The sequence below is a fragment of the Purpureocillium takamizusanense genome, chromosome 1, assembly GCF_022605165.1.
Source record: "Purpureocillium takamizusanense chromosome 1, complete sequence".
NCBI classification, from domain to species: Eukaryota; Fungi; Ascomycota; class Sordariomycetes; order Hypocreales; family Ophiocordycipitaceae; genus Purpureocillium; species Purpureocillium takamizusanense.
Window position 1 is genome coordinate 4,816,885 of NC_063068.1, and position 22,613 is coordinate 4,839,497.

Consider the following 22,613-nt stretch of genomic DNA (forward strand, 5'->3'; position numbering starts at 1 on the left):
CGCAAATGTCCAACGTATGCAAGCTACCAAGAAGCCGTGGTTCGCCTTGCCCAGCCAAGGTCCCTTCGCCGGCATCCTTGCGACTGAGCTCGCCCATGGAACTTGCCGTGTGCATCCTGGGACAAGCAAGTGTTCCATGTGCTTTCCGAATGCAATGTACCGCCGTCATCTCTGTATTCTACGCCATGCCCCGTAGGCTCGAGCCGTGCCGCATTGGCATCGAGTCAAACCGTCCATCTTGTCACATGCGTAGCCATATCGCCATCTGCCCACTCGGCAGCTCCGGAACGGACTCGATGCTGCCCGCTAGAGCCTTCCCAGGCAAGTTGGCGGCCGCCATCCTGCAGCCTCAGCGCCAAAATGTCCTCCTCTTCTCCACCGGGAAAACGTACTTCATCCATCAGGCAACGCTGGAAAACTATAGCTTCACCATCCGAATCGGCCAGACCGACCTATCAAGCCTTGGGCTACGGTGTGTGCTCGGATTCACACAGGCTTGCCTCCCCAGTTACAATGTCACCGGCATTATGACAGCCAAGTCGATAGAAACAGTAGTTGAGATTGAACGGCTTTAACCGTAGGTGGTAGCGTTCTTCAGAATCAAACTCAGCGGCAAGCAAACCCCCGGTTGATTCTCCGAATGATATTAAAACAGTCGCAGAAAAAAAAGAGAGAGAACAAAAAAGCAATTCGTAGTGACTTGACGTATCGTCACATTTTCGCAGTTTCCCTTCTCAACCATTGCCACAACGTCGAATGCTCCCTTGGAATGGCGTTCCCATCGACATACTGGCGTCATAACAACAGGGGAGCTGCGTTGGGAGCCTGGTCCGTTGTACCATCAGACCGAAGCCGCCACCTTGTTAGGAAACAGCCTCGAGGCGGCACGGGGGCATTGCCTAGGCACACGACTTGATAGCCGTCTGACTGCCTTCGGCAAAGCGAACTGCCCTCGTGCCGGCATGCCCATTGGTGGCCGTTGGGCCCTGAAGAGGCGGCGTACCCTTTCGTAGAATCGTCTTTGAAACCGGCGACGAAGCCTGGCGTGATTCGGAAAACCGGCCTGCAGACGAGGATGACTTGTCTTGCAGGCTGTCCACAGGCCGGTCGGATTGTCAATCGATGCCGTGCTGCTTCTTGAGCTGAGCTAAAGATTCACGGCGAGCCTCAAGGTCCTCTTTTGACTTGGCCATCTTGTCGGGCTGGTGGTACAGAACTAAAAGGCGCGTTAGCGACGTAGGATCCCTGGTGGCCATGCATGCATGCATGCATGCCCATGTCCAAATACGTACCGACAAGGTAGCGGTTCTGGAAGTTGAAGCCGTTGAGCTTGTCGCAGGCCTGCTTGGCATCCATCACATCCTCATAGACCACGAAAGCCGTTCCCTTGGTCGTGTTGGAGATGCCTTGGCGTACTTGGCTGTAGGATATGGTAAGCAATGGACGTTTGGGGGTTCGTCGAGGCCGATGGGGCGCCTACCGAATGGGACCGAACTTTCCAAAGAGGTCGAACAACTCCTCTGGAGTGACGTTGTAGCTACATCATTACGGTCAGCTTGGAAGGGTTCGAAACGCCGCGGCCCGTTGGATCAAATAAGCACCTCAAGTTCTTGACGAACAGAGCTCTGCAGCAATGGTTAGCGGGCCTGATACGACTCATCGGAGACAACGGGCGAGGCTCGGACGTGGGGGGCAAAAGCACCGCGCCCGCGACACGCGTTCGTCAAAACTCACCGGTTGACTTCGGGGGCAAGTTTCCCGCTGCGACTACTCATCTCTTGGATGATTTCCGGTGACGACGATGGGGACTCGGGGTAGGTGGGAGGCGAGCGACACTGATGGTCGGAGGTGTCAAGGTTGATGGAAGCGGGAACCGGGCTTGGGACGCAAACGAGCGAGAGAATCGATTGGGGGGGACCCAAGCTGGGACGCTGTTGGTCACGTGACGGTGTGGTGGGGGCCTGTGGTTGGTTCGTCGGGCGCACGATGTGGTGACGGACAGACCACGTCAGTTAAGCAGGCAGCGCCAAACGCAGCAGGTGCGCTAACAGGTCGGTCAAGGCGCTAGCGCTATGTAGCCTGGAGATAAGTAACGATGGCGGCGATGGCTGAGGCGCCAAGGGTCCACGTGGTCGGCTGGTGGGTGTCGTTGAGGATGATGTGCTCACTAATATACTTGCCGACTGTCGCCGTGCGTGCTGGATGCGTAGTTCGTATGCCGTGTGGTTCACTGGTTCACCGCACCGCAGGGCAGAGCAGGGGCAGCGAGCAGGTGGGACATGACGTGACGGAGCTGTCGCGTAGGTAGCCGAGGGTATAAATGCAAGTCGCAGCGTGCTGCAGACTCCTTGGCTGGTCTCGGCGCCGCCGTGCCTGGCGATCGCAGGAGCGTGGTGCTGGCTGGGCTGGACATGGGGAAAGTCGGGACGGAAGCGTGACACGACCCAACACCGGTGGGCGCGCGGATGATTCACCCGTCGTGCGGGTGTCACTCTGCAGCCAGCGGGTCGACGCTACATCACCAGATGGTGCGAAGGAGCATCTGGGTTCGGCGTGGTGTGTGCCATTTGGTCCTCGACTGTACAAGATACACGGCGCCTTCAGGCCAGCAATGCCTCCAAGGGCCTCTACGCTAGATACTGTCAATATATCATCATGTTACATCCCAGGAACCTACGACCCCAAGGTTGCAGCTTGAAATGCCGCGAGGCCACTAGCAAGCACGGCTGGACTGGCCGACTTACTCCAGCCAGGTGGGTGAAGGCTTGCCGCCCTTCCATCGCGGCAGTTGTGAGTCGGTAGTCGTACTCTCGGAAGGTTGCGCCATTCAGTCATCCACTGGGGGCGCTGGGGGGGGGGGGGGGGGGCCCACAACCTGGCCCTGGAAACATTGCTAGCAATGCCGGCCGGCCACTGAGGCATCTACCGTCCCATCAACGTCCGTGGCCATACGGCATACCCTAGGCACCGCGAAGAGCCCAGATGGCTTCCGCCTCGGTCTTGCACCGCGGCCATTCACAGCCCTGCTAGCTTGCGGTGCCATGCCTTTTTCGGAGTGGACGTCGATGGTGGCTTGACGGCAAGCATCGCTGCCTCTTCCGAGTTCATCATCATTGCTCTCGACATCACTCTTCGAGATTGGTGGCACGCCATGACGGCGTCTCTCGGGCACACCGCCCTGTGCGCCTTTGACGTCTGGGACGACGCCAGGGACTTTCTGGCGGCCGTATTCGATCATGGAACCTGTCCAAAGGAAGAAAGGCAGCGGCTGCTTGACCTGAGCCTGCTTGCCGGGGCCCAGGACTGGCAGGCGTCTGTTGAATGTGCGTCCACGATTTGCAGCAGACATCCGCATGATCCCACGAGCCTTCAAGGGAGCGACACCCTTACCTACTTGCCGTTTGCCGTGTTCGAAGCACCGGAGGTTGGCCTTTCTCAACATAAGCCGTGGCACGAAACCGATCGCCTCATCGCATGCGCCAAGGCGCTGGAATCGCAACCTTATATCCGACCTCCACCATCACCCCGCGCATCATCTGCGGAACAGCGTCATATTCGCCGTTCAAAGAAGCAGCCTCCGAAACCAGGGCACACATCACACTACTGGCTCGAAAGTGACACGCCACAGCTGTGTCCCAACTCAGCACACACACACACCGCACGAGATCATGGGAGGACAACTTCTGAATGGAAGAGACCACGCAATGTCGCCCAAGCACGGGAAGTTCAGCCCAACAACCTCGGCGGCGGCCAGAACTTGAATTGTTGGGACACCAGGGACCTTGTCTATGGCATATCGACCGATGGCTGGTCCGCGCAGGCCATCACGGGGCAACATGGGAAGCTCGTGTCCCCGTACTTTGCAGCACAGGGTCAGGGGCCGTCGAAACGTCCCTTGGCAGGCAAGGTGTCGTGTGTCCCGTTTCCGCCTCTCACGGCGATGGCTTTCGGCATCGTCCAAGAACGAGTGGCGCATGAGCCATTCTGGCTGCTCATCGCCGTGACGTTCCTGATTAAGACAAGCGGGCAGCTGGCGATACCAGCGTTCTACAAGGTGAAGGAGCGCTTTCCCACGCCTCTGCAGCTTGCGAACCCGGCCAATGGTGAAGAGCTTGGTGTCATGATTCGGCACCTGGGCCTCTCGGCCGTCCGAGTTGGCTACATACAAAAGTACGCAAGGACGTTTCTCGACAACCCGCCACGGCCGGGTGTGCGATACAAAGTTAGGAACTACGATAGGCGAGACGTCGGGCGAGCGTTCGAGGGCACCGAGAAGCCTCCGCAGTGGCAGAGCACAAGCCGCCCGCCGCCCGATGCGGGTGTCGACGATGCAGACGCGTGGGAGATTGGGCACATGACCCAGGGCAAGTACGCCATTGACAGCTGGCGCATCTTCTGCCGCGACGCGATGCTGGGCCGAGCAGAGGACTGGAACGGCAGCGGACGCGAGCCCGAGTTCCAGCCTGAATGGATGAGGGTCATGCCGCAGGACAAGGAGCTCCGGGCGTTTCTAAGATGGATGTGGATGCGTGAGGGATGGGAGTGGGACCCCGTCACGGGGGATCGCACCGTCCTGAGTGAAGAGGTGAGAGTCGCTGTGGACCAAGGCAGGGTCGAATATGACGAGACGGGAGGGCTGCGCATTCTAGAGGAGCCTCGCGGCATCTGAGGCGAACGGCCGAGATGGGATGCTGTGGTTCGTACTTTGTACCTACCTAGGTGTAGGTACCTTGGTGGTCTATACTGTACGGAGAACATGTCACTTTATATAAACAGTTGGACTGGTCCTGGTCTATGGTGGTCGTCTAGAAAATCCCCCCCCCCCCCCCCCCTTTGGTTCCTTTTTCTTTCCGGAGGGCACGGGCACGGGCTTGACGGGGCACTCGCTCGCGCACGAAGAAACGCGCATCGTTGATGGTGGTGTTCAAGGGATGGGACGGGCAATGTCTGTGGTGAGACTGTCTAATGAACGATGGAGACCCAGCAGCGACCAGAAGCAAACAAAAATAAAAAAAACTCTGGCGCCGCTGCCGTTTGGCATGGAGCCTATGGGCATTCATATCCCCCCTAGCCCATGGTCGCGGTCAGGTCCCGTCCGTCCAGGCGGCGTTGGTTTGGCAATGCCGGCAGCTGGCCGGCTGGCACCGCCAACAACCAACTTGTCAACAGTAGGTCCCGTCGGTGACACCGTGGCAGAATTGGAGGTGCAAATGACTGGGTAGCTGACTGCCGTCGCCGAGCCGAGTCGGATGGGCGGGCTATCAATGGAGAGCGACTCAGCCCGCAGCGGCCGGCACGCGCCAGCATCGGGCGGGGAGACGCCTCACATCAGCCAGAGCATCAATCAGTGCCCACGATGGAAGGGCAACAAACTCTAGCGGCGGGCATGGGACCCCCAGCGGACCTCCTGGGCCCCCGGCGCGGCTGGGTCTGGAGGGAGTTGGAACAGGTAGGCCGGTACATGCAAGGTGCCTGCCTCCCTTGCGTGCAGTACCTGGCGCCAGTGCTGCATGGCGCGATGGGTTCGTGTATCGCTGGAGCGGCGGCCCAGGTACCCCCAGCTCCCGCACGCCCCCCCAGGGCTACCATCAGGGCAGCCGCTCCAGCTGCTGGGGGGGCCCGCTGGGCTGGGGCCGACCTGAGGGAAAAGTGGGCACCTCGGCATGCGCCATCACGGGATTCGATAGGTGTGATGGGGGGAGGTCTGGAAAGGACACAGTTACAGGTTAGAGGCACATCAACCCCAGCAAGCCGCCTGAGGTCATACCGAAGGTAATAGCTGGCAGCTCAGGTCCGCGAGCCCTCGTCCATCCGCTAGTCGACTGATTACCTACCTGACCTTCCTACCCTGTCCTCCCGTCCAACCCCTCATCCTCACTGAATCTCGCCTCTTAACCTCGACCCGTTCGAGGCCATTCGCTTCCTGTCCAATTCCTCGCGTCAGTCTTGCCCGCCCTCGCCTGCGGCTCACCCCCTCCCGCTCGCCGTTGCGCATCGCATCATCGCCAGCCTCCTCCCAAGACTCGCCCCCCCAAGCGCGCCTCCTCGACCACCAGGGCCGCACCCTCCGCCAACCTTGCCTGTTAGACCATCGTCGCCGAAACACCACCGGCAGCAGCGACGACGACGACGAGAACGACGGCCGCGAGGCACGATATCTAAACCGCAAGACACATCATCATCAGAACGCTCGTCACCATGTCCCAGCGCGGTCCTTCCGGCTACGGCCTCGGCGGCGGGTCTTCATCCTACGGAGGCTCCTCTCAGCCCGAGGAGTCGAGCGGGAACATCCTCGACCAGATCCGGCCGTACACGAGCAAGGCTGAGGATGTCCTCGACAACCTCAGCGAGCCCATTAAGCCGTGAGTCTCCGATGCCTTGGGCCCAACGTAGCGGCGGGCTTGCCGGGGGAGACCGACGTGCTGACGCGAAAGCTTCCCTCCCTCTCTCCAGCTATCTCCCAGCCATTGGCCGCTTCTTGATTGTAGTCACGTTCCTCGAGGATGCCCTCCGCATCATGACGCAATGGTCTGAGCAGCTCTTGTACCTACATGACTACCGGAAAAGTATGTCCCCGGCTGCGTGTGTCTGTCTGTCGCGACGCGACAAGACCCCAACGGCGACTGTTGCTGATACGTCGCGCTTCAACAGTTCCCAACGGCATCACGCACATCTTCCTCATTGTCAACGTCATCGCCATGGTTACTTGCTCCACCCTCGTCATCGTTAGGAAGCACTCGGACTACGCCGTCGCCGGCCTCATGGGGGTCGTCGTCACGCAGGCGCTTGGCTATGGCCTCATCTTTGACCTCAATTTCTTCCTGCGCAATCTGTCCGTCATCGGCGGCTTGCTCATGGTGCTCTCCGACTCGTGGGTGCGCAAGACCAAGGCCTTTGCCGGCCTGCCCCAGATCGACGAGAAGGACCGCAAGATGTACTTCCAGCTCGCCGGGCGCGTGCTGCTCATCTTCCTCTTCGTTGGCTTCGTCTTCAGCGGCCAGTGGTCCGTCTGGCGCGTCGTCGTCTCCCTCATGGGCGCCGGCGCCTGCGTCATGGTCGTTGTCGGCTTCAAGGCCAAGTTCAGCGCCACCCTGCTGGTTGTCATCCTGAGCATCTTTAACCTCTTGGTCAACAACTTCTGGACGGTAAGCTGCCCTGTTTTGCGTTTTGCATTTTGCGTCAAGTGTTGCGCTGCATGTGCTGATGGCTCCGACTAGCTGCACCCGCACCACCCTCACAAGGACTTTGCCAAGTACGACTTCTTCCAGATTCTCTCGATTGTCGGCGGCCTGCTGCTTCTTGTCAACAGCGGCCCTGGACAGTTCAGCATCGACGAGAAGAAGAAGGTCTACTAAAGGCCGCCGCGAAGCAGTCCGGCTCCCCTCAAGACTTGTACGTCCTGCGCCGCGTCCTGGCTGAGCGCCTGAAGGCCACGCAGGGCAGTAGCGTTTGGTTACGCCGGGGGAGCTGGTGTTTCCAAGGAGCTTCCTCGCGGACCATATTCACGAGCACGTCCGTCATGAAATGTCGAAAACATCTCGCACACACACACAGAGACAAAAACACACAGGCACACACACACACACACATATAGAGGGTGCAGTTTTGAGCAGGGTCGGAGGGGACGCGAATGGGGGAAAACAAGCAGTGTCTGTTTCAGTTTACAAGTTTGCAACGAGTCGGACGTGGTTGAGGCCGCGGCGATGACGAGCTGTTGCTGTCTAGCTATGGGTGGAGTTTTGAGTTGCGTCATTAGGGCCGGTCCGCGCCAAAAGCACTGTTTGGTTGTCGTAGGATATAGTACCAGTATATGGTAGTATGACAGGCAGCTCGCAACTTGTAACCAGGCGCGTCTCAACGCCGCTCAACGCCAGAAGACAGACGACCCAAAGCAGTTCGTGCCCGGTAGGTAGTACATGCAGCAGATGATGCGCATGGCGGTCATGCATAAATCGCCTTCATCACGTGATGGTCGATCTCGCGAGGGGCCCTGGTTGCTCGAGGCGTTGTGAGGTACGAAGTAGGTACCTGTTAAGGAGTAGTAGTAAGACGACCTAAATAAGTGCCACGATGTCGAGACGGCCTCGGCCACAATTTCCCGCCTTCCTGGCCTGTCATGTCCTGGCCGTGGCCAGGCTTTTTTTTGTGGAAAAGACAGACAGACAGGCAGACAGACAGACGCATCGCCTTTCGCCTCTTTCCACACGGAGCATTAAACGAACATAAGAGCAACGACTTTGCATTGCGGCCGGCTCAAGCGTGGCGCCACGGCCACCCACTCTGTCTTTCTTCCTGCGGGAGCTTTGAGAAGCGTCACAAATCTGTACGCATCATCAGGCCTTGGCACCGACTTGACGGGCTCGACGGCGGCGGCTGCTGCTGCTGCTGCTTCTGCTTTTTTCAGTACCAGCAGTAGTAGTAGTAGTAGTAGCCATGGCGGCCGAGCTGGTGGGCACGACCATCGGCGTGGTGGGCCTCCTGGGGCAGCTCTTCGACGGCTGCGTCAAGGCCTACGGCTACTTCACGACGGCGTCGCGGCTGGACGAGGACAGTCAGCGGCTCATGTGCAAGGTGCGCATTGAGGAGATGCGCCTCGTCGTCTGGGGCCGCGAGTGGGGGGTCGCCGAGGGCAAGTTTGAGGCGCATCTCGACGGCGCAGGCAGGGGAGGAGGAGCAGCAGCAGGAGGCAACCCGCAGCTGCGCGCGCTGGCGACGCAGATACTCGAGGAGCTGCACGCGACGGTGACGGACTTTCGGAGGCTGCAGGAAAAGTATGGGTTGGTGGACGAGGGGCACGGCAATGGCAACGGCAACGGCAACGAAAGCGGTGCTGCTGTCCAGGCCAAGGCGTCGCCATCGCCGCCCACGCCGCCGCCGTCCAACAAGGGATCCAAGGACGACGGCAGCGGCGGCGGGCGGAAACTCGGCACGGGGAGAACCAACTCAGCGGGCACGGAGAGGAGCTGGAGGAAGGAGTTTAGCCTGCGCACGAAATGGGTCATTGCAGGTGAGTGCCTTTATGTCGTTGACCGGAAAGCCATTGACGGACAAGGCGCCGGATGACTGACTGACTGACTGACCTTGCGATGCACAGACAAGGACAAGTTCACCAACCTCCTCAAAGACCTCAAAGGTAAGGAGCGGGGACGGGAGATATATTGGTGACGGGATGGAGAAGAAGAAGAGACGCCCCCCCCCCCCCAAGTCCTCTTTCAGCCAAGGAGACGACTGCTGACGTTGGGCGCCCGCGAGATAGACTTCAACGACGGCCTCGAACGGCTCTTCCCCGCGTCGCAGCTGCCGTCGTTCCAGCGGGCGTGGACGCACCAGCTGCTCGAGTCGGCGGAGCGAGACCTCGCGCAGCTCTCGCTTCTGGAGAGGGCGTCGACGGGCATCTACCCCAAGCTGGAGACGACGGCCAAGCTCAAGAAGCTGCGCATCAACCTCGACTCGCGGCCGCAGTCGGCCTTCAAGCCGACGTTTGCGCTCAAGGTGGCGCGGACGGCGCTGACGCTGGCGGGGGAGGGGGATGACGACGAGGACGAGGAGAAGGAGGAGAATGAGAAGAGGGACCGCGATCACCCGGGGCGGTGCCATGGCCGGCACGAGACGGCGGGCGACGTGGTGGTGGAATGGGTCGACTACGACCGCGAGGCCATCGAGGAGCGCGTTGTGCACGTGCGGCGCATGGACGACCTGGCGCGCATGATGCACTCGGCCTCAGAGCGGCACCCGGACCTGCACAGCATCGACTGCGTCGGCTACACCGACGACGCGGCCCGCTCGCGCTACGGCCTCGTCTACAAGGCGCCCGCGTCGTCCTCGTCGACGCTGCACGCCCTCATGGCCAGCCCGGACCTCAAGACGCCCGACCTCGACCGCCGCGTGCGCCTCGCCCAGACCCTCGCCGTCGCCCTCTGGTCCCTCCACTCCCTCGACTGGCTGCACAAGTCGCTCTGCGCCTCCAACATTCTCTTCTTCCCCTCGCCCGTCGCCGCAACCGCAACCGCCGCCCGCTCTTCCACAGCTGCCGCCGCCGCCGCCGCCGCCGCCGCCGGTGCCCTCGTCCCCGACATTGCCCGCCCCTTCCTCAGCGGCTTCGACTCGTCGCGGCCGGACCTCGACGCCGCCCTGTCCGTCGCGCCCCGGAACCCCTCCATCCGCGACCTGCACCGCCACCCGGCCTCCCTGCGCGGCCTCTGCCCCTACCGCCGCGCCTTCGACGTCTACTCGCTCGGCCTCGTCCTCCTCGAGATCGGCCTCTGGAAGCCCCTCCAGGCCTACCACAAGCCCCACTACTCGGCCGACCGCTGGCGCGACAAGGTGGTGCTCGCCGTCCTCGTCCCCGCCCTCGGCAGCAAGGTCGGCGGCCGCTACCGCGACGTCGTCGACATGTGCCTGCGCGTCGCCGACGACCTGTCGAGCGCCGACGCCGCCAAGCTCATGGAGACGGTCGTGACCAGGCTCGAGACCATACGCGTGTGAGCCGTGTAAGCCGTGTAAGCCGTTATGACCAGGAACACAAACACACACACACACCGTCAGCTCAGACCAGCAGCACAGCACCATCAGACAATGACTCTCGAACCATTGGGCGATAGCAAAAAAGGATGTAAATGTAATGCATGCCATGCTGCCTCTGCTGTTATATGCCTGCTCCTGCGCTCTCATCCATCACATCCCGGCCCCGTGGCTCCATCCCCCGGATACCCCCCCACCCCACACAAGTCAATACATGGCTGCCCGCGTCATAAAAATAAGACTATACTCTCACAATAAAGCCACGGGGAACGCGGGAAGAAGCAAATGAGCCAGCGGGAAATAGAAGAAGAAAAGAGAAAAAGCAAAAAAAAAAAAAACTCCGTATACCATGATGTCCGTTTCCTCGCGTCGCCAAAAAAAAACGAATCACCAAAGGAGCGGGGACATTCCCTCCCCGTCGGCTTCTCGACATCTCTCTCTCCCCCCATCTTTCCCTCGCTTCTTCTTCTTCTTCTTTTCGAGCTCTCCTTGCGCCGTTCCCGAGGCTTGCCCAACCACGTCCCTCAATCGATGGCAGAGCCGGAAAACGTAGTCCCGGCACGGGCGCCATCGCCATTGGTCGTAGGGGACACCATCGGAGCATCATCGCCTGTTCCGCGCCGGCGTCGGAGCAGTAGATAGAACCCAGAGGTCCCCTTTCTGACGGTGCCCCTTGGTCCGCCCTGCGCCTCGTGCGTCCCGTGTCTTTGTCTTGCGCCCAACCTTTTGAAACGCCAGTCATTCCCCATGTATGCGCGAATGCATCCATGTACGCATCACCTTGTACGTTACGTCGTTGCAGTCGTTACACCGTGTCATGGGCCACCCTCCCTCTCCTCTCTCGGGAGGAAGAAGCACCACCCACCACCTTGTCCGTCGTCGTAATCATCGACAGGTCCGGAGCGGGCTCGTCGCCTACGACCCAGACACCTTCCGGGCCGTAGATGCGGCGACGCTGGCGCTCCCGATGCGGCCGCTCGTCTTGCGGATGCCGGCCGAGTCCTTGGCCCGCAGCGGCGACTCGGAGCCCGCACGCTTGCTCCCGCGGACCCTAGTCAGGACGCCGGGCGTGCTGGCGACGCGGTCGGCCTGCTTGGGCCGCATGGACCCAATGTTCTCGGCGTCCTGGGACGAGTCGTTGTCGACGTGGGTGTAGATGCTCGACGACGTCGTCGTGGTCGTGGTCTGGCTGACGGACCGCGCCTTGGCAGACCGGCCCGGCGACTGCGAGGGCTTGCGATGACTGCGCATGCGCAGGTGAATCTCCTCGTCCGACTCGGCGCCCTGGGAGTGGCGGTGCATCGTGACAAGCTCCGTCTCGTGCTCGACGCCCGTCTCCTCCTCGACCGTGGTGTGATGCGAGGTGGAGCGTTGGTAGGGGTGATGGCGGTCCGCGCGCGTCGTTTTGCGCGGCTGGCCGGGCGTCGGGGCGGGCAGGTAGTCCTCGTGGACGCCGACGTTGTTGTTGCGGTCGTGGTCGACCTCGCTCAGGGGCGTGCGGTTCGAGGGACTGCGGTTGGGGGGCGTCGACAGCTGGCTGCTGCGGATGGCCGACTTGTGCATGGCGCGCATGGGGGTGCTGGGGGCGTGCTGGGAGGCGGCGGCCATCTCGCGGCGCAGCTTGCGCTCGACGCGCTCCTCGATCCACCACTCCCTGAAGGTGCCCTGGTTCAGGTGAAGCCAGTGCTGCTGGGGGCCGACGACCATGCCGGGGCGCATGAAGCGCATAAAGGAGATAACCTCGTCGGCGGTGAAGCCGTGGCGGTAGATGAGGTAGGCGCCGATGAGGCAGCCGGTGCGGCCCAGGCCGGCCTTGCAATGGACGGCGATGCCCTTCTTGCGGACGGTGATGGTCTCGTGCGCGAGGCGGATGAACTTGCGCACCGTGGTCAGCGTCGGGCAGGTGCCGTCGTCGAAGATCATGTCGAGGTGCTGGATGCCGAGGGCCTCAAAGTACGAAGGGGAGTAGAGAGGCGAGTTGAGGCGGACGACGAGGCCAATGTTCTTCTCGGAGAAGTGGCGCAGGACGTTCTTGAAGGGCTGGGGGAGGGTGGGATGGGCGTCGACGGCGGCGAGATCCCGGGGCAGGGAGGAGAAGAGGTCGGAGCCCTCGGTCACCTTGGCCACGGGCGTGTGCTGGGGCGAGGCAAAGGCGAGGAAGTGCGGCGTGATCCAGTTGAAGTCGCCGTGCTCGACGCGCTCAAACCTCTCGTACATTTCGAGGTCAAAGTTGTCCAGGTCGCAGCACTTTTCCTCCTTGGCCTTCCAGACGCCGTAGACGACGTCCTGGACGGTGATGCCGTAGTCGGCCTGGCTGTAGCCGGCGTCGCGAAAGGGCATCAGCGGCGGGTCGACCTGGGCGATGGGCGCAAGGGCGAGATGGGGCGGCCAGTTCTGGATCAGGACCATGTAGCAGGCGAGCATGCACGCGGCGTTTGCGCGACCTGATGGGCGATCACGCCTCTCAGTTAGCATACACACACACACACACACACAGTACGTTGAAGAAGCATCAAGGCGGGGATGGGATGGCAAGACTCACTCCTCGGGTCGGCGGCGCTCCAGAAGACGACGGGCCGGTCCTTGTTCTCCTTGGCGCCGAGGATGTCGTGGAAGCGGATGGCGAAGCGGTACAGGTGGCCAATGTGCAGCGGCCCAAAGTCGTGGTGAAAGGCATTGTAGAGGAGGGTGTCGTCGACGGTGAAGTAGCACGGTGGCACGCGGCTGCTGGAGGGCAAGTCGGCGGCGGCGCGCTGAGAGCGCTTCCGCGGCGAGACGGGCGTCTCGGGCGTCGGGAAGAGCGTCTCCGACGTGGGCGGGTTGACGTAGGCGGCGAGGTAGAGCCGGTCTGTGTGTGTGAGGGCATCGTCAGTGTCGTCGGCTCCCTCTCGCGGGTTGCGATGCGGGCGGGCGGCCGGTGATGCAGAGGAGCTGGACTTACCGGGAATGTACTCGATGATCTGCCCCATGTTGTTTTGGGCGTGCCTCGAGGTGGGAGCCATTGCTGCTGCTTAGGGCTCAAGGTCGCCGTCCTCGTGGGGGCGTCCAGGCGCAAACAAACAATAACAATAACAAGGGCCGCCACCACCAAGTCTCTTCTCGACGACGACTCTCGACTGGTGCTCGCGATGGAGACGGTAAGCAGATGCCCGCTCCTGGGGTCCTCGTCGTTTCTTTGTCCCTGCGTGATGCGCGCGCGCGCACTACAGTAGCAAAAAGCACGAGGCCTCGAGGAGGAGGACGACGACGGCGGGCGATGTCTGCGAGGGAGGGAGGGAGGGGGGGCGCAAGCGGGAGAGCGAGGAGAAGAAGCGCAAAGTCGACGGCGTTGACCCAAGAGGCAAGGGAGAAGGGGGCAAAACCCAACGGCGACGTCAATGGAGATGTAGACGGGAGAAGCTTTGTGGGAAGGGACGAAGGCGTCAACGGAGGGTGCGTGCGGGCAGGCGGGCGGGCGTTCACGATGTTTTTGTACGGAGCATTTGGAACCGGGGGGGACATGGATGGAGCGGGCTGGCAGGCGACTGAGAGTTGACTTGACAGGCGGTGCCAGAGCGCCCACTGCACTGCGTCTTGTTATTCTGCCAGCCCACCAGCAGGCGCCTGCCGCACCACCACCACCAGCACCCCGGCTCAAAACAGTGGAGTGGAGGTCCTGCCCCGGTGTGCAGCGGCTGTTGGAGTGGGGCGGGTCCCGTCGCCAGGGCAACCGTCTCGCCAGGCTCAACCGTCAGGGCCCTCACTGGACTGGACTGGCCGGGCCTGGCTGCAGGGCGCGCGCACACACACACACACACACACACACACACACACACACACACACTACACACCTCGTCAGGCACTGACTGCACCGCCGTTGAGAAACTCTCATCCTCCTACGGAGTAGCCGCGCCCAGGTGCCCGCCCAGGCGGCCTACGGGATGGTGCCGTGCAAGCAAGCCCGCCCGCTCCAACTGGGGCCGGCTGGCAGCACTGTGAGGCCCAACGATAGTATGGCTTGGCTCCCTGCAGCCCTACCTGACCTGCCCTGCCTGGGGGGCGCTCCGGCAGCGGGCAGCTGCCTCGATAGCTCCCGCTGGGACCGCCCTCGTGCTTCTTTCCTTGCCCCAACGGCCAGCCGTCTGCGCCACAAATGCGGCAGCTTTGCCTGGGTCTTTTCCGCCCAAAGCCCCGTCCATCCCCCCCCCCCCCCTCCCCCCAGTCCCATCTTGTCCGACCCGAGCTGTCTGTCATCTGAGGCCGTTGCCGTCCGCGGACCTACGAGAGCCCAGTTTACCCCATCCGCTACAGTACTTTCCCCATGTACAGGTAGTAACTTCCACACATACAATGTTTGCTTGGACTGGACCTGACGGCGGCGCATGCTTGCCGGCCGGCCGGCGTGCGGGCCCCGGTAGCGGAGGCACCAGCCACATGCACTCACCAGCCACATCCAGCCTGTCTGTCGCCTGTCGCCTGTCGCCTGTCGCGCGGCTGCTGCCACACCCCGCCACCGCCGCCTCCAGCAGAACTGGTGGTCCTCGCGGCAACGACGACGACGACGACGACGAATATCCTCCTCCAAGACAAGACGACTTGCGACGACTGCATTCCTCACACTGAGTCGCGTGCCCACCGACCCGCCCAGCACAACAGCCAGCACCAGCACCAGCATCAGCACCACCAACAGCGCGCACAGCCTTGCTGCCTCCTCTCGGCCTCCCTCTCTCCATTCGGCAAACCTCGACCGAGAAAAAGGGCCCCAGGACGGACTGACGGACGGTCCTTGCCGCAGCGGACTATCCCCCCCGTCCTCCGAATGCATCGCCGACCGTAGCCATGGCCACCATCATCACCACCACCACCACAGCTGCCTCGGCCCGTGACGACGCATCCTTCCCCTGCTCCATGTACGTAGGCCCTCCCTTCTGCTCCCCCTCCGTCTCCTCCTCCGCTCCATCTCGTTGCCCTCGTCATCCGCCCGGTCATCCAACCAGCATTCCTCAGTATCCCCGCCCGGGGCTCTGTCTTTGCCACTGCCCAAACCCTTTGCATGTCCGTTTTCTTTCGCTGACACCCACTGCCAAACCCTCCCAGAGCCCTGCGCGTGCCCCTCCCCTCGGCGCGCCTCGCCTCCACCGCCCTCCGCGCCCTCGAGGTCGACCCGGAGCTCTCCCCGCTCGTCCGCCGCCACCTCTCCGTCGGTACCGCCGCCGCCGCCGACGATGTCATAGACACTACCACAGCCGCCGCAGCCGCCGTCGGGGCAGAACAAAGAGTAGCAGGAGTAGTAGTAGCAGTAGGAGGAGGCGAAGAAGAAACGGTACAAGAGGAGAACAACGAGGCGCTCAAGGTCCTGCACGTCGACTACCGGGCCACGACGAACCGCATGCTCCGCGTCGCCGTAAACTCCTTCCTCGACAGCCTGAAGCTGGTCCTCGAGGTCATGGAGCAGCTCGACGTCGATGTCTTGGCCGAGCCGCGGCGGCTGCGTCAGGGGTCGCCGCCACCGCCGACATGATACACGGACATGTTGCAAAGACAAACAGACAAAAAAAACAGAAGACATCATAATGATCCACGCCCCGCCGCTGCCCGCTCTCGGTGTTTACGTCGTTGTATTTTTTTTGTTACTAACTAGTTAGTAGTACCTCGCCCCGTGTCACGTATCTGACGCCTCTCTCACACGAACGCGTCCCCGTGGGGTGGTCTCTGTCAAGATCCGTATGCATTACGCTGGCCTCGTCGGCCTTTGCTCCCAAGGGTTGACTGACCGCCATACAATGTCGCTTGAGGCCCCCGGCTACCCCCCACCCCCAGACGTGTCTGTCCATGCAACACCGTCCTGTCCGTATATACAGTGAAAACATGATCGCGTCCCACCTCGAGTCATCTCGTCGCCCAGGCCATTGCGCTACCCGAAAAAGCATTCTTTGTCCGAGAAAAAAAACGTGTGCCCTTCCCCGGCCACTTGTGTGCTATGTCGCCGCCGAATCTTCCTTGTCCTCGCATTCTCCCTTTATCTTCTCCAACTGGCTCTTGAGCTGCTGAAGCTCTTGCTTGAGGTCCACGTTTTCCTGCTGCAGGTGCTTCATGTGCACAATGGCATTTTCCACCACGCTGGCCTTGCTGTTTGCCATGTTGGCCCCCTTGGCGTCCTTCTTGTCCGCCTCCTCCACGGCGCCCTCGACCGGTGGCTGGTCCGGCAGGAGCCCGGCCATGACCTGGAGCGCCGAATTGATGCGGTTCCGCCGCCCCTGTTCGGCAATCTTGTGTGACGTCCTCTTTGACGTGAGATTCGTCGACAGCTCGCTCGGGTACGACACGCCGGGCACCGTATTCCCCTCCAGGATGTTCTGGTAGTTGGACTTGGACATGAGCAGCCTCGATGCTGTGTCCTCAGCCGACAGGCCAGGAGTTCCGGGCAACAAGGGCTTGATGTTGGGAGATATCCTCGGCAGCAGCGCGGGCGAGGCGTGGACCGAGCTTGTCGAGCGTTTTCTGCTGTTCCGCGAGACGAGCTGGGGTGTCTTCCTCGCCGTCGGCCCGGACGAGCCTGGCCGCAGTTGGGGGCTTGCGCCGGCAGAAGCTGTCCCGGATGCTCTGATGCCGGGGGACGGCAGTGGCTGCAGCGTGGAGCCCCTGGCTGAGGTCGCCTCGATGCGGGAAGAGGGCGAGGCGAGCGACGTGTTGATGGGGACGAGCGGCCGTTTCTTGGAGATGGACTCGGGCAGCTCGAGCGACTCAATATTCTCCGTAACCATGTGCTCCTCCTGGCCGGTGGTGGGCGGGCCCTTGTTCTTGGTGGCAGGGAGCTTCATGAGAGACGCGGGAGTCGCGGGATGGGGTTGTTGTTGTTGTGATTGTTGTTGTGGTGGTGTTTGCAGCACCGGTTGCGGCTGGTGCTGATGCTGATTCTGGTGCTGCTGCGTCTGCGGCTGTTCAGTGTTTGCGGAGCGCAGCTGAGGCTGCTGAGGACCACCGTTCTGGGGCCGGATGTAGGGAGACTTGCTCGTCGACCTCCGGTTCGGGACCGGTGGCGGCGGCATGTCCGTCAGGTTCTCAGGCGACACAGAAGCGTTCTCCTCGGACCCGTCGGTGGAGGTGGCCGGCAGCGGCAGCAAGCCCTGGTCGGCGGGCCGGATGTTTTGCTCGTCCACCTCGTTCAGGACCTGCGACACAATGGCCGGGCTGGGACCCGTCTTTCGCCGCTGAGGCTTGGCGATAGGCGAGCTCTTGATGCTGGCCTTACCCCTGGCCTTGACGGCGTTGTTTTTCCGAGCCTTCTTGGAAAGGTCCTGCGCATTGGCGGCGGGCGCGATGGCGGGCGCCTCGAGGTCCATTTCGATGGGGGAGTTGTTAGAGTGAGTGCTGTGGTCGTAAGCTGATGAGGAGTCGTTTTGCGCATGCAGCGCCGGCGACGTCAGGGGGCTGAAGTAGGCGCCCGGGACGGTGAAGGCATTGTCCATGTTGAAGTGGGGATCTAGAGGCGTCACAGCAGGAGACACGAGGGGCGTAAAGGCCATCTGATGCTACGGTCAGCAGGTGCACATTCTCACGGCGGGTGGTTCCTGCCGTCGTGGTCAAGTAAGGGGTCGGGCTTCGATCGAAGGGGCGGGCATGCATGTCCTACATCTTGCTGCTCAGCAATACGCTGGTGGTAGCCCCTGTCATAGACGCCCTGGCGGGCGACCTGCTCAGGCTGCGAGTAGAACTGGCCGCTGCCGGGGGCCATCTCGAGGCTCTGGGGCGTCGGGGGCACGGAGTGGCTGTGGTTGGAGAAGAAGGTGGCGCGTTGCTCCTGGAGGACGCGCTGCTGCTGCTGGTACTTTTGCTGCTGCAGGTACTGGATCTGGGCGTCGATGCTGGAGATGGCGTCGCTAGGGGCCGAGGTGGCCATCATCTGGGCGGGCATGCCGGCCGTGGTCATGGCCGGGGTGTGGTTCTGGAGGAGGCCGTCGCTGCGGGGGATCATGTGCGAAGGGTCCGAGTCGGACATGATGGAGTCGTGCTGCTGGTGCTGGCGCGACTGGCCCATGATGGGTTGCGCGGCGCTGGTATCCTGGAAGCCGTGGAAGTCGAAGTGCATGCCGTCGCCCATGTTGGCCATGCCGCTCATGTCGAGGAACTGGTTGAACTCATCGTCGCCGGCGGCGGCCATGTGCTGGTCCTGCCCATCCCACGCCGCGGAAGCCATCATGACAGAATTATCACGCGGGAGAAAGAGATTCCCGAGTCTCGCGCGCCGTTGGGGTCAAAGGTGAGATGCGATGGGAAAAGGGTCGGTCGGTCGGCCGCGTGAGTGTTGGTGGTGGGCCCTGCGCCGGAGCGTCGTGCGATGGAAAGCGAGCGTCGGTCGTCGTCGGTCGTCGTCCAACGAGTCAATGGCGCATTGACGACTCTTGCGTCACCCGTGGCGCTGGTGGCCGTCAATCACAGAGCCGGGTCGGCAGCAGGTACGGATGTCGTCGAGGTTGAGGGGTGGTGGTGAGCGATGGTGTTGAAGAATGGCGGCGCGGGACTTTTTTTCTCCCCCAGTGGCCGCATTCGTCTGGTGTCGAGTCGAGCGGTCGTCGCAGGCCGCGGCGGCGCCTTGAGAGAGGGAGGGAGGGGCCGGTTCGAGTGTGCAAATGCGACGACGACGACGATGGCGCAGCAACAGTCTGTACAGGTGACACGAGCGCGGAGCTCGATGCGGCTCGAGGGTGGAAGGGCGTGCGTCGCGAGGCGTCGGTGTTATCTTCTGGTGAAGTCGTCCTTGCCAGCGGGCAACAGCAGAGCAGAGTTCGATGGTCCGACGAGAGGCAAACGGGCCACGGGTGAATTGCCCGTGGGTCGGCGAGCGACCGAGAGAGGCGCCGGGCGGAAGCAGGCAGACAAAGTGGGGGGGGGCCATGAGGGTTTTTGGGGAGGGGGCCCGCGGTGATCTAGAATGGATGGCGGCATGGCGAGCGCGAGTTCCAAGGTTGGCGGGCTGGCTGGCTGGCTCCTTTGGCCGAGGGTGCAGAGAACTGAAGCGAGCGCACTTCTCAGTACTGTACTTTGGAGGTACGTAGGTGGCAGCGCCCCAGCAGCCCTGAGTGGCCGGCCCTGGCAAGTACAATACACCTACTAGGTATCGCCCCAAGTTCCGGGGGGGGGGGGTCATGGTGGTCCACGCTTGGAAGGGTGGCGCCATCAGGTGCTGTAATCGTCGTTCACCAGCCCCTGCCCGCCGGGCTGAGCACCGGGCACCTCACAGGCAGCCCAGACCTGAGTCCCGCTGGAGCAGCGCTGAGGGGGGGGGGGGCCTCCAGGCCAGCCTCAACGCCCGCCGAAGAATTCCATGGCCGGGGAGGGTAGGTGGGCGGCGCCCGTGCACCTCTAGCGACCCCACCAAGAGTCTAGTGGTGTCGACAGTGGGGACTCCGTCTTGCCCATCTCGTGCTTCCCTGTCCTGTGGCCGACGGAATCTTTTTTTTTTTGTTGGCGTCCGGCAGGAGACTTTCTCCAATTGCCTTTTTTTCTCAGTTCTCTCTTTTTGCTGCTTGATTCTACAACGGCTACTCTCGCCCGTTGGGCCCCTGACGGATGTTGCCGTGGCGCACGTAGCAGGGCGGGGTCCGCATGACGGGCCCTTACTTAGAGGTTAGTAGTACTATACGTACCTTGATTTAGTACCTCTATATGTCTGTACGTGGTACCTTTCATGTTGGAGACGGGAGGGACCAGAACCAGAACCCGAGGAATACTACCAGGTTGCCCGTCCTGTATTAGCGAGGGAGATGGTGGGCGGGGCAGTGACATGACAGGTGCGTTCATAGGTACATACTACTGCTAAGGTACCTATACGATTCCCCTGGCTATCGCCCGCGTGGACAGCCCGTCGTCGGATTGCGCAACGGGGTGCGACAAACGAGACGGCACGGCGTGGACTCGACAACGATGATGATTTGGCTGCGCAAAATCGCCAACTGAACCTTGTCAACTGCCGGGCAGCAGCTGGGCTGCAGGCAGACCCGCCGTGTCTATGCTGCACTCTTGTCAGTTTGGGTCACTGCCACTGTTGAATCCGTATTCGCAGGGCGGCGGTGGCAGCAGCGCACACCCATCATCACACGGCACCACCACCACCACCATCACGATTAGCCGCCACCACTAGCCGGGAAAAGCACGCAGCATCACCACCAAGAGCCGGAAATCTCAGGGATCTCGGTCCAGAAACGAACGGGTCACCTGCTCCCAGCCGCTTCCATTGGCGCGCCCTGGAAGGCTATGCCCCCCCTGGTCACCATGCAAAGAGGATTGACACACCACCCACCCAATCTCGTCCCTTCGCACGCCTTGGTTCGCTTTTTGTCAGTCTGCCTGCCCTTTGTCTCCATCTATGCTGACGATGCGCTGAGCACCGAGCTGGTGATGGTGTTGCTTGTGCAATTTCTACGTTACTCCTCGTTCCGCACCTGCTTTAGTAGTTACTTTGCACAGAATAATTCGGCCCTATTAGGTACCTTAGTTAGGTAGCAGGCAAGCAGGTTGATGATACCTACACTACCTACTTCGTACTAAAGTAATCTCTGTCTCCCCGCGCCATGGGCCGTGATGTTTTGGTACGATCCACTACCAGTCTCCGTCTTTCTGCCTCTCTGCGGCGCGAACAACCACCGGCGTCAGACGAAGAGCTCAAGACCCCTGGCGGGCCGTCGGCCAACTCGACCAGCATCCGCTGCTCTGCTCTGCTCTGCTCTGGTCCATCCATCGCCAGCCCACTCACTCACTCATCAATGCCTGCTGACCATATTGTACGGAGTCTGTACTTGCCTTAGTTAGTAGTTTGCATGTACGAATACGTACGTATAATTACTATACTGACCGCCGTTCCATGCCGCCAAACCTCGACGCCGCCTCCCGACTGCCGCTGCCCGGCCTGTCTTTGCTCGCATGTGCCCATGCTAGTACGGTAACACTAGGCGGTCGTGCCTTTGGCCCAGGCGAGTGGAAGCGATTGGCAACCCTCAATCAATCAATCAAGCAACAATTCAACCGACAACCGCTCGCTCGGCAAACGCAAAATTGCGCAGCGCAGCGCACGCCATCGCTGCCCTCCGATCATCCGCACACCCGCGCGCGCAACGCTGTGCCTCATCCTCTTCCCCACACCGTCGCTCACCCAGTCCCATTTTCCAGACCCGAGTCAGGCACACCCGCCCGTCCGCCCGCTCGCTCGCTCGCTCATGCTCGTGAAGATGACGGCGGGGGAGAGAGGCGGAGAGAAGAGAGAGCGCATGCCTGCGTGCGTGCGTGCGCGCGTGAGGGGAAGGTGATGATGTGCGTAGTACGATCGACGAGGTTCGTCTGTTGAATGGTTGACGCTGCTGTGCTCCCCATGATCCAAGGACCCCTGCCAGACGCCCCTTCCTCTTCTTCGTCTTTCTCGTGCAGTCCCGAGACCCTGCGCGGTCGTGCAGCGGAGCATGCAGCATCCTGCCTTCAACCAGTCGGATCGGTACCTACTCTGTGTCTACGTAGCCACATACATGCCACCACCGTCTGCCAACAAGCGGGCATGAACCGGGACTGTCGCTGCGGGGGAGGATCTGTCAGCGATCTCCCTCTCTTCTTCTTCTCTCCTTGGAGGGGGCGATCCACATGCGCGTGTCCTGCGTTCCCGGCCTCTTCCGGTCGACTTGCCTCTACGTACTAACTACCTGTAATAAATTAGGTAGATGAGAAGCACGTCGAACCGACTGTTAGTTCGTACCATCAACAACAAACAGCTTGGTGCCAATGTCATGTGTTTCCTTCCCTACATACTTCGTATACCTGTACAAAAGCCCACCTCACCGATGAAGCGCCACTCCCATTCGGCATCACGACGAGACGCCCCTTCTCAGATAGCCAGAGCCCGTCGGCCGCTTGCAAAGGCCTTCTTCTCTTCCCAGCTCTACCCCACCCACAACTCACTCCGAATGCCAACGCATCACCACCCAGCCCCAAGCAAGGCCCATCTGCCGAGTCCACGCCCATCCCGCTGAGTAACCTGGTATGATATAACTAGTATGAGGCTTCCCTATCTGCCTTGTACATGACATGCTAGCCAGGCCCGGCCGGTGTCTACGTAGCTCGTCCGCCAG

The 22,613-nt window shown here is 61.5% G+C and overlaps 7 protein-coding genes across 8 annotated transcripts; 4 read left to right on the plus strand and 3 right to left on the minus strand.

Moving 5' to 3' along the window:
- Positions 1-1,115: 1,115 nt before the first annotated feature.
- JDV02_001478 (uncharacterized protein) lies at positions 1,116-1,775 on the minus strand (the record flags this gene model as incomplete). Its single annotated transcript, XM_047982415.1, has 5 exons — positions 1,116-1,216; positions 1,293-1,420; positions 1,481-1,537; positions 1,602-1,625; positions 1,735-1,775. 5 exons carry the CDS (start codon positions 1,773-1,775, stop codon positions 1,116-1,118), a joined length of 351 nt encoding a protein of 116 aa, XP_047838379.1.
- A 400-nt stretch (positions 1,776-2,175) lies between these two features.
- On the plus strand, positions 2,176-4,823 carry JDV02_001479 (uncharacterized protein). The gene has a single exon (XM_047982416.1). It carries the CDS (start codon positions 3,152-3,154, stop codon positions 4,667-4,669), a length of 1,518 nt encoding a protein of 505 aa, XP_047838380.1. The 5' UTR covers positions 2,176-3,151; the 3' UTR covers positions 4,670-4,823.
- Positions 4,824-5,735: 912 nt separating this feature from the next.
- On the plus strand, positions 5,736-8,004 carry ERV29 (ER-derived vesicles protein erv29). The gene is made up of 4 exons (XM_047982417.1): positions 5,736-6,362; positions 6,454-6,566; positions 6,652-7,145; positions 7,218-8,004. The coding sequence occupies exons 1-4, from the start codon at positions 6,199-6,201 to the stop codon at positions 7,353-7,355; spliced, it is 909 nt and encodes a 302-aa protein (XP_047838381.1). The 5' UTR covers positions 5,736-6,198; the 3' UTR covers positions 7,356-8,004.
- Positions 8,005-8,083: 79 nt separating this feature from the next.
- Positions 8,084-10,838, plus strand: JDV02_001481 (uncharacterized protein). The gene is made up of 3 exons (XM_047982418.1): positions 8,084-9,007; positions 9,095-9,133; positions 9,257-10,838. Exons 1-3 carry the CDS (start codon positions 8,434-8,436, stop codon positions 10,483-10,485), a joined length of 1,842 nt encoding a protein of 613 aa, XP_047838382.1. The 5' UTR covers positions 8,084-8,433; the 3' UTR covers positions 10,486-10,838.
- CDC14 (cell division control protein 14) lies at positions 10,736-14,000 on the minus strand. Its single transcript, XM_047982419.1, has 3 exons — positions 13,463-14,000; positions 13,064-13,369; positions 10,736-12,965 (listed from the first exon to the last, which is right to left on the minus strand). The coding sequence occupies exons 1-3, from the start codon at positions 13,521-13,523 to the stop codon at positions 11,437-11,439; spliced, it is 1,896 nt and encodes a 631-aa protein (XP_047838383.1). The 5' UTR covers positions 13,524-14,000; the 3' UTR covers positions 10,736-11,436.
- A 1,005-nt stretch (positions 14,001-15,005) lies between these two features.
- Positions 15,006-16,099, plus strand: JDV02_001483 (uncharacterized protein). The gene is made up of 2 exons (XM_047982420.1): positions 15,006-15,410; positions 15,598-16,099. Exons 1-2 carry the CDS (start codon positions 15,340-15,342, stop codon positions 16,019-16,021), a joined length of 495 nt encoding a protein of 164 aa, XP_047838384.1. The 5' UTR covers positions 15,006-15,339; the 3' UTR covers positions 16,022-16,099.
- Positions 16,100-16,103: 4 nt separating this feature from the next.
- Positions 16,104-19,356, minus strand: JDV02_001484 (uncharacterized protein). Of its 2 annotated transcripts, XM_047982421.1 has the most exons (2): positions 18,134-19,356; positions 16,104-18,026 (listed from the first exon to the last, which is right to left on the minus strand). In XM_047982421.1, the coding sequence occupies exons 1-2, from the start codon at positions 18,698-18,700 to the stop codon at positions 16,479-16,481; spliced, it is 2,115 nt and encodes a 704-aa protein (XP_047838385.1). In that variant the 5' UTR covers positions 18,701-19,356; the 3' UTR covers positions 16,104-16,478. The 2 variants fall into 2 exon arrangements, with proteins under 2 accessions (XP_047838385.1, XP_047838386.1); XM_047982422.1 differs by having other exon boundaries at positions 16,104-19,356.
- Positions 19,357-22,613: the final 3,257 nt, after the last annotated feature.

What these genes read in the sequence shown, in the direction of transcription:
- JDV02_001479 (XM_047982416.1), top strand. Translation starts at nt 3,152, where the DNA reads ATGACGGCGTCTCTCGGGCACACCGCCCTGTGCGCCTTTGACGTCTGG.
- ERV29 (XM_047982417.1), top strand. Translation starts at nt 6,199, where the DNA reads ATGTCCCAGCGCGGTCCTTCCGGCTACGGCCTCGGCGGCGGGTCTTCA. An exon ending in CTCAGCGAGCCCATTAAGCC is followed by an intron (nt 6,363 to 6,453) that starts GTGAGTCTCCGA and finishes CCCTCTCTCCAG; the next exon opens with CTATCTCCCAGCCATTGGCC. An exon ending in CCTACATGACTACCGGAAAA is followed by an intron (nt 6,567 to 6,651) that starts GTATGTCCCCGG and finishes GCGCTTCAACAG; the next exon opens with TTCCCAACGGCATCACGCAC.
- JDV02_001483 (XM_047982420.1), top strand. Translation starts at nt 15,340, where the DNA reads ATGGCCACCATCATCACCACCACCACCACAGCTGCCTCGGCCCGTGAC. An exon ending in GCATCCTTCCCCTGCTCCAT is followed by an intron (nt 15,411 to 15,597) that starts GTACGTAGGCCC and finishes AAACCCTCCCAG; the next exon opens with AGCCCTGCGCGTGCCCCTCC.
- JDV02_001484 (XM_047982421.1), bottom strand. Translation starts at nt 18,700, where the DNA reads ATGATGGCTTCCGCGGCGTGGGATGGGCAGGACCAGCACATGGCCGCC. An exon ending in GTATTGCTGAGCAGCAAGAT is followed by an intron (nt 18,027 to 18,133) that starts GTAGGACATGCA and finishes CCGTAGCATCAG; the next exon opens with ATGGCCTTTACGCCCCTCGT.
- JDV02_001481 (XM_047982418.1), top strand. Translation starts at nt 8,434, where the DNA reads ATGGCGGCCGAGCTGGTGGGCACGACCATCGGCGTGGTGGGCCTCCTG. An exon ending in CACGAAATGGGTCATTGCAG is followed by an intron (nt 9,008 to 9,094) that starts GTGAGTGCCTTT and finishes TGCGATGCACAG; the next exon opens with ACAAGGACAAGTTCACCAAC. An exon ending in CCTCCTCAAAGACCTCAAAG is followed by an intron (nt 9,134 to 9,256) that starts GTAAGGAGCGGG and finishes CCCGCGAGATAG; the next exon opens with ACTTCAACGACGGCCTCGAA.
- CDC14 (XM_047982419.1), bottom strand. Translation starts at nt 13,523, where the DNA reads ATGGCTCCCACCTCGAGGCACGCCCAAAACAACATGGGGCAGATCATC. An exon ending in GATCATCGAGTACATTCCCG is followed by an intron (nt 13,370 to 13,462) that starts GTAAGTCCAGCT and finishes TCACACACACAG; the next exon opens with ACCGGCTCTACCTCGCCGCC. An exon ending in GAGCGCCGCCGACCCGAGGA is followed by an intron (nt 12,966 to 13,063) that starts GTGAGTCTTGCC and finishes ATCGCCCATCAG; the next exon opens with GTCGCGCAAACGCCGCGTGC.